We start from the raw sequence: 9,302 nt of genomic DNA on the forward strand, positions 1-9,302 counted from the left end.
TAAATTTTTGCTTTCTTTAAGGTAATCACATAGTTCCCTTCTTATTTGATTGGGCAGGCAATACCATCCTTTCTTTCATAAACATGTGTGATGTGCCAGGCCCTCCACTGATTTAAATGTCTTTGAGAGAACATTTTTCCTTTTTGCTTGAGTACAAGTCTCAAAATACACACTATGTACAGGGACAAACTCCCTATGCTGAAGGTGACATTATGTATATCTAAAGTATACCGATGAAATTAATGTTAAAAAGCAAATGAAGTGCTTCAGTGACCATGAGCATTCTGGATATTCAGGGTTTGACTCCAAAGTGCACATGCACAGTGACAGATTACCTCCATGGTGTTAATCTGACCTGCTAATGTTCATTCATAATTCTTACCAAGCACAGCATGAATACTGTGTAGCAAAAAGTACTTCATAGCAAAAAAATACAACGCAATAGAAATCTGGAGGGTTTTTTTATATTACCCAAAAATATTTTACAAATGATTAAGGGAATAAAAACACACCTTGGAAATATAGAAATGTTAAAGCTAAGCATTTTACAATTATATTTCATTGGATTATACTAAGTGGCCAGAGGGTGTTTTAGTAGGCAAAGAAGATCCCAAACTAAATTATTAAAATTAAGCTCCTTAAACTTCATACTGAGTTTAGATTGTTACTGGAAACTTTTGATAAATTAAATATATAAGCATATAATGTTACACATAATTTTTCACTACATTATAATTTGATGTATTTAAAAGTTTCTTTACATATCTGTAAGCACAATATAAGATATGAAATGTCTTAAATACATTTTCCCTTCACTGAAAATTCTTACTTTAAATTGTATTTCTTAGGATTCTATTTAATGATAGCTACAGGGCAATAATCTATCATATAAAAATGCCTTGAGAGTTGGGTTTTCTTCAGTTCTTGTCTCTCAAGATTTCTGCTATTGGAGACTGACTCTTGGGGTCTTCCTTCGCGGCGACTCGACCCTTACACTTCAAGTGGGGAAATGGGAGGCAAAGGAAGACAGACCAAGAATTCAGCTCTCCTGTGTGATCAAAAATATGGTGAATAGCTACCCAGTTCCATTCAGTGGAAAAATGGGCTCACAAAACCATTATGGTGTGTGCTCGTCCGTCTTAAGCACTGGATCAGGCATCGTGTCACTTCTGGCTCTTCCCCAAGTCAAAGTGACCATGAAAGAGCCCCCGCGGACCCAGGCAGGGATGCCGAGGGATCCAAGGCCACCGTCCCAGGCCTCGGCGGGCCGGGCGGGAAGATGGCAGCGGGGTCCTGGGACCTGACCCCCCGGACAGTCACAGATGCCCAAGGTGCAGAGGACCCTATGAAGATTGTCCTCAAATGCTTCAGAGAACGCAAAGTACTTATCTCCTATGCAATAAAGAAGTCATTTCCTTTCCTCGAGGCTCTCCGTGACCGTGAGCTGATCACCAACAAAATGTATGAAGATTGTCAAGAGTCTTTTAAAAGCCTAATACCTGTAAGTCAAGTGATATACAAAGTTCTCAATGAACTGGAGAAGAAATTTGACATGGAAGTTCTGGAAGCATTATTCAGTGAAATCAACAGGATGGAATACCCTGATTTAATGAATGTTTACAAAGACTTCCAAAATGTGATCCAGGAAAAACTGTGTCTCCAAGACAGTGATGGAGAAGAGAGAGAGGAGAGGCCCAACACCCAGCTATGGCTTGAGGAAGGAACTGGAGGAAACTCCGTCTCCCGGGGCCTCACCTGGCCACACTCTGAGCCTTCGTCTCCTGGTGGTCAGTTCCTCTGGGCTCGAGCATGATCCTTTGCTGGCTTATCCCATCCTGCTATGTGCTGTGGGTTGCTGATTGCTGGGGACTTTCAGTCTTTGCTTCTGCTGCTTTTGTGAGCTCAGGGGTCAGATAGCAGAGCCCCAGTCCTCTGGGCCACCTAGGAGTGTTTCTTCTTGCCGTAGCCCTTAGACAGACTTGCCGCCCACTCCTGGACTTTAAGAACATGTGTGCAGCAGATAATGTTTGCATTGCTTGTGTCGCATTGGCACACATACTAGCATGTCTTTTCTTATTTTTTATTTTTTAAATAAAGGTTTATTGAAAAGCAAAAAAAAAAAAGATTTATGCTATTGCTAGAAATGATAGTTTTTATTTTGAATCGAATATGTTTTTAATGTTTTAAACTTTTAAAAAATTATTCATTTACTTATGTGGTACAGGGTCTCACTATGCAGCTCAGACTCTTAGTAACCGTCCTGTATCAGCCTCCCCACTGCTGGACTCACAGATGCGCACCACCACGCTTGGACTCGGCGGCCACCTCGGTACCCAGGGTTCCAGGGCTGGCAGGGCATGTGGTGCTGGGGATTGAACTTGGATCCTTCCTCTTACCAGGTAGGTGCTTAGACTGCTGAGCTATCTTCCCAGCCCTAACAAAAGCTTTAATGAGCAAGATAATCAGACACATGTGAAACTAAATTTCCAATAGCAGAATAAAAATTTAAGTATAACAGATCAAAGCAAAAATGAGATTAACAACACAGAGTGAAACAAGAGTGGACGTTTTAGAAGGAAATCAGATCCGTGTCCTTGCTAGCAGGGCTGGCACTGCAGAGGCGTCCAGAAAGAAGGTAATCAGGTTATGTGATGCTCTATTACATGTACTTACATTTTGGACTGTACAACCCTTCATGAAATGTTTCCAAATGTATGCAATCGTCAGCCTACTTAGGCTTCTTAATCAATTCAAACTGACATGCAAACAATATTTAGAAAGGGCACATCCTATCACTGAACATAAAACAGATAAGGATCTGAACAGGAGCTAGCAATCAATTCCCCACCGTCTGTCCACCTGCACACCCCAACCCTATCGCACGCTAATGGTAATTACTATACATCTATAAGATGGACAATCTCTTTTAATTAAAGTCTATGCTTCTGCCCTGAACTGCCAGTAAGAGGGAAAATGCAGAGAACGGGGAGCTGGGTAGAGCCCATCCTTGTGCTTTGAAGCATATCTTCCCCTTGATGAAGAAGAGAAATGCGAAAAGTCTTCCTGAAGGAAGAATTCTGCAAGGTTTCTCTCAGCTGTCTATTACCGGTGGGCCCCCAGTAAGACACAAATCATCCCTACTGTCCAGTAGACTCTAGAAATATTAGTTATACAAATAAGGGGAGGAGAGGCAATGCAGACTGCATTAGGAAGGTAGAGCTGAAGCCTCCCCCACGTGGAGGTCCCCAGATACCTACGCAGGCCAGAGAGCTCGCCTCCTGCAGTCCTTCCTGTGTTCCTGCCTTGCTTGCTCCCCTCAGACCATACCAGCCCATGACACGGTAAGTGTTCACTCTTTATTCTCCACAGGAGATGCATTTCACAGAGAAAGGGGATTGTCTTATTCACTGTGGGTCCCCAGCAATTGATGATGGATGACGTCCGCCTTCGTTAGCAATATATTCCCAAGACCTAGCCCAAGGGTCGTCCACCTTTTCAGGCATCTGAAAAGTAGGTCTTCCACCTACTACAGTGTCACATAGTAGATACTTCAGGTTTTGTGAGCCATACAATCTCTATTGCAGCTATTTAGCTCTGACATGGAAGGGCAGGAACAGCCATGGACTGTACAGAAATGAATGGGCATGGCTGTATTTCAGCAGAATTTTTCTACAAACACAGGTGTCTACCATGACTGAGACCATGCCTTTTTCCTGGTAATTGCTGAATAAATACTTAATATTATGAATGAATGTGATAGCCTCAACCAGCCTTCACTCCTAGTCACTATTCTAGAATAAAGCAGAATCTTGCAACATTCAGCTACTGCCGGTTGGATTATCCAGTACCTCACATTCAGAGGTACTAAAAGCTGCACAGGAAGCTAAGCATAAGATTTATCCTGAGTAACTGGGGATAGTTTCTGCTGGGCATGGTTAGTGGTCACCAAATGGCCCAAGTTTCACTTCAGCCATGCAGACCTATTTGCTTCCTATATGGCTATGGGAAAACCAGAGCAGCAGCAGCAACAGACAAAGTCCCTTGATTCTATTTCAGTAGGGAGTATATTTGCACAGGTGTCTAAGGAAAGGTGCTTAAAGCACTCAGTGCCACCATCTGTAGTGGCCAATGTTGCTCAACAAATTAGAATCACCTGAGAGCATCTTTAAAATGCAGATCTCTGGACAACCCTCTGGGGCTTCTATTGTCCAACAATATGGGGTTTTGGTGCATGTCTGCACTTGTGGCCAACTGCTGTGTATCTGGACTACAGGACTTATCACTCCTGTATTAAGTTCCCAGAGGACTCTCTACACAGCTCAGTTCAAATGAAGGAAAGGAAAGAATTATTAACAGAAGGGCAGGCAAGGAAGATTCAGAGAAGATGGAGGCGCTAAGAGAAGCACAGTAGCACGGGCCCAGGTATCCTTAGACCTCCAAGGTCAACAAGATGCTATGGGGAAATGAGGGTCCCAAGAGGAATGGGGTGCAGAAAGGACCACCAGGAGAGGGAGCCACTACAACTGCAATAGTTACTTGGACCAGGAAGAAGGAAACAAGAAGCACACTCTCCTGCATCTCCAGTTCTGTGATCTTCTTGCTGAGATGAGCCCTCCCCTCATCCGATTCCCCAACCAATGTCACCATAAGGGAACAAGGCAAAACAGTCTATAGGACATAAAAGGGCCCGAAACAGAACACTGGCCATAGTGTAAGGGAGGAAAAATCAGACACAGGGATTCAAGTGAGAGTGGTATACAGGATAAACAAAACTTGGATAAATGAACATCAGAAAAAAATCAGTGTAGCTACAGAGTACAGGTATCGCAGCTCTCAGTAGAGGTTACATGGTAGATTAAGCAGAAGACAACCATTGTGTCCTGTCAACCTACAAGGACTTGTCCCAAAATCATTTTGATTTATGCCATGGCCTCTCTTATGGACAGGTTCTCCATCCAAGTCACAGTCTTCAAAAATGGAACCAGTATTATCCCTGAAGTCAGCAATAAATGAAACCAGTGCCTTTAATTTCAAATTATAAGTCAACACCCTGATGAATTGCTATCGCATGATTAGTTAATTCAAGACCTCCATGCACACTGGAAGAATCCATCCATTATCTTCTCAATGTAATTCCTTCATCCCAGAAACTTTAAAAACAACCTAGGAAAATTACCATCCTTTACTAAAGCCTTTTGAATTTCATATGCGTTTAATTAGGTAACTGCCAGCTCAGGGAAGGGAACCATGATAGATGGTAGTTCTTCTCAAATTAGAAGAATAGACTGTTCAATGTGTGGTATTGATGTTTCTCTGCCCTTACTTATACAGGAGTATTTATACTTTCTTTTTAAAGTTTATCCAAACATTTTAACATTTAATGAAGCTTTCTGTGGTTACTGTTTTCTAGTATGAAACTCTAGCCATTAGCTCTTAAAAACAATGAGGGGCATCTGTCCATGCCCAGAAAATACCTTGTTCCTTACCAGAAGCCCTGGGCAATCCCCTCCACCCCTCATGGACTCTAACAAGACTATCTTTATGAGCAAATAGCAAATATTGATCACAGAGCAATGTACTACTGACCCTCATGGTGCGCTGGCTTCCCCGTAGCAGGAGCCCAGCCCAGCTGCGCAGAGCGTGTGGAGCTCCCTTCCTTTTTAACTGAGAAGCAACCTAAAACATGGAAAATAAGTTTGGATTTGGGGGAGAAGAATGATAACTGGCTAGTGAAAAAAACCCTAGAACCTGGCAGTCTAGAGCTCTGCCATCGACATTCCTGCATGTTCCTGAGTATGTAGCTGACTTCTTGATGATAGCCTGACAGTCTGAACAACTAATTCAAAGAGAACACTAGGCAATACAACGAGAATTTTTGAACTCTTATTGTCTTCCTTAGTGAAATTCTGTATCATGTCTAATACTTTTTTATTCTCTTAAAAAATGCAAGACATAAAATGTATTGGCATAAAGAATCGGAAGTCCCTTAGCACAGACATGAGGGCAAAGTAGGCCTGACCTGATTTCTTGCTCTTCTCAGGGTCCTAGGTATGTGCTGCTTTCTCTGAATCCTCCTCACAAACACAGGGGACTGGCTTACAAAATCATTTCTTTGAGATCAAATTTTCAAACCTATCACCCCATATTTTCAAATATCAATGTGGTAATGTAACACAAAGCACAGTTCGGATAAACTCCCTGATACATTTAGCAAACATGACTGTGGAACGTAACCATGACATATTTTAAATCTCTAGGACTTCTTGATAATTTGCTCTGTGTTTTACAAACAACTGAGCTCCCAGGTTTCCAAGGGATTCTAAGCACATCGCTCAGACTGACGGAGCAAGGATTCCAGACAATTGGCTCCCTGAGGGTCAAGACAGTGATGCTCAATCAGGATCCGAATGGGTCATAAACCCTTCATGGATCTCTCTCCAGTGGGTGGTGATGTCTCCCTAGGGCCGCTCATCACTTGCCGTTACAGTCAACACTTGTCATTACAGACAAACATCCCGTCACTCTTCGATGCTCATCTATTCACGTCTTAGTACGACCAGTGCAGAAAACTAGTGGCATGAAGAAATCTAAAGAGAAAAATTAAACATGTGTGCCCAACCAGGCAGGAGAGCTCACTACATCCTTCTCTTCTACACCTGCACTTTCAGCACTGCCACAAAACTCAGTATGTGTTCATCTGCCACGATTTCAGACATCCAAATTGTTTGGGGGCTACATATATCAAATGCCGTAAAATGCCAAACCCACTGCTAGGAATTTATCCCAAGGAAATAATTGGACAAGTGCCCAAAAGGTGTATGTATAAGGTTGTTTGCTGCGGTGTTCTTTACAGGTGCAAAGACTGGAAATGCATCAATCTCAGTTTAAGTGTCCACAGGGGTGAATTGCAAAAACTTATTTACACCTGTTACAAGGATGTCTTGCCATGTGGTGTCAGGAATAGACTGGATGTGACCTTAGGCTAAAAGAACATCAGAGCCTGGGGCACAAAAGCAGCGCGGTGTGCATTTCAAGGCATAGGCTTGGTCCCCAGTTTTGTTCAGATCCCTCAGTTATGTAAAAGGCAGACAGACCTCGGTTTCTAAGGTGCTGACATGACCACAGCTTCTGTCTTTGCAAAACTCTTCCAAGGTTTCCTATGCCACTAGGCTCCTCCGAATAGTTCAGTATAGGTCTGAAGCCTATGTACAGGAGGGAATCCCACTCACCTGCTGTGACTCTTCTGCTCACATACACAATGCCCTGTCACATTGCGTTTCATGAGGAACCCTCACCCCGAAGCCTTGTGCATGCTGTTTATCCATTCTTCCTAAGATGCCCTTCCTCATTACCCTTCAGCCTTGCTGTCTACTACATACCTTGCAACTTGCATCTCCTCCACCATTCCTCTCCTATTCTTGCCATGGATACATACAGGCACACTTCTCCCATGCATGTTCCTAAGTATTTACCAAATAACAAATTCTGATAACAAATTCTGTCTTTGTCTTCTTCACCAGACTGCAAAGCACGCAGGGGCTGGAACTATAGTTTGTTCATCTTTTAGATTAGGAAGAACCAGATAACAGGCCACCTCTACCTTTGCCCCCTCATTGGTGGGTCTCAGTGGCTTCTTTCCTACCTTCCTAAGGTAGACCCATACTGCCCTAATTCTCCAGGCAGTGTGCCCTAAACTCTGTGGCTCCTAACCCTCCCACATTATTAAGGCATACCTGTCCTGAGTGCAGTCATCCCCCCTTGCTAACACGCACAAACCTAAGGAGTGGGCCAAAAAAAGAGAGGCCAAGAAGAACATTGCCAATGGACTGCTTTTGATGGTGAGTGCAAGGTAGACAGTCCTAGGCACCTTGCATGCATTAGTTTTTCGTTACCCCAGGAGGCATGTCCTGCTATCGCCCACCTTTCAGAGATGAGGAGACCACCAGAGAGATGAGAAGAACACCTGGGATCTCAAAGCCGCTAAGTGGTACAGCCTGAACTTCAAACCAGATAGCGGGGCTGTCACTGTGCCACTAAGCACCAAGCAGCGCTACCTTTTCAACACTGCCAACACAGCCAACATAACCTAATGAGGTAGGGAGCTACCGTGGAGGCATATTTATTTTGCTTTTTTTTTTTTTTTTTTTTTTTTTGTGGTGTGGGAGCTCAAACCCAGGGCCTCCCACATCTTAAGTCAGTCCTTTACCACTGATTTGTACTTTATGATTGGGATTAAAAAAAATGTTCCTCCAAGACTCATTGTATGGAAGGGTTGGTAGGCATCTGATATATAAGTTTGGGGAAAATCTACCCAGTGGAGTCATCAACTCCAGTGAGAAGTTCGTAGCTCAGTGGACTCTTAAAGGTAGGACAGAGTCAGAGGAGGCAGTCCCCAAGGCCCTGACTTTGGAGGATGGAAGTGTTCCCTGGCTCTGTCCCCACTCTCTCTTTCCTTGCTGCCACATAACAAACAGCTTTCCTCAGCCATAGCATTCCACCGTGGTGTTTCTTGGGCTTTGAGCCAGTCAAACATGGGCTGAAATCTGTGAAACTATGACCCAAAATGAACTTTTCCTCCTATAGCTCTTGTATTTAAGGTGTTTTGCTGCAGCAGTAGAAATATGAGCGGTACATTATAGCCCCAGCTTGAAATTTGGCCTATGCTATGCTTAGAGAAAGATGAAAGAGATTTGAGGCCAACGTCCAGTAGACATGCTGGAATAGCTACCACAATACTCCTGGCCACTCGAAGTAGCTGGAGCCTGTGGAACCTTCTTCCAATCCTGGGTGTGACATGACTGGCAGGTCATTTGATGGGTAGCTTTTCCTCTCAATGCAATCACTCTGGAGGATCCCCAGGTGTGCAAGGGCAACCATTTTGTGCAGAACCATTTTGAACAACAGGAGGCTTTCTCCAGCTTCTACCCCCTCAGCCATCCCCTGACTCTCCCCGACACGCCCCCAAGCAGGAATTTCCTCTCCAGATGGAAGGTGACAGGAACAGAGTTAAAGGCATAACGATGCTGTCACAGACCACTCAGAAGAACAACTTTACCTTCCCTTATTTCAAAACTCGGCTTGGCCGACATTGCGTCTGCTCCTAGACATCACTTAACAAAAGACTTTATAAACTTTAGGAACAATTTATTGAAAGAAAACTCCATTTCCAGGATCCTATGACTGGACTCCGAGGTAATAAAATATAAATGGCATTAAAGAACAAGCTAATAAACTCAACTGAAGGCTGCATTTCAATAACAAGATTTGGAAGCCATTTGCTAGCCTCATGAATGGTATCTCGC

The 9,302-nt window shown here is 43.5% G+C and overlaps 1 protein-coding gene across 1 annotated transcript; it reads left to right on the forward strand.

Annotated features, from left to right (window-relative positions):
- Positions 1-1,221: 1,221 nt before the first annotated feature.
- LOC111816876 (nuclear autoantigen Sp-100-like) lies at positions 1,222-1,945 on the forward strand. The gene has a single exon (XM_023715783.1). It carries the CDS (start codon positions 1,280-1,282, stop codon positions 1,811-1,813), a length of 534 nt encoding a protein of 177 aa, XP_023571551.1. The 5' UTR covers positions 1,222-1,279; the 3' UTR covers positions 1,814-1,945.
- Positions 1,946-9,302: the final 7,357 nt, after the last annotated feature.

This window comes from Octodon degus, unplaced genomic scaffold (genome assembly GCF_000260255.1).
Source record: "Octodon degus isolate 3935 unplaced genomic scaffold, OctDeg1.0 scaffold00043, whole genome shotgun sequence".
Lineage (NCBI taxonomy): Eukaryota > Metazoa > Chordata > Mammalia > Rodentia > Octodontidae > Octodon > Octodon degus.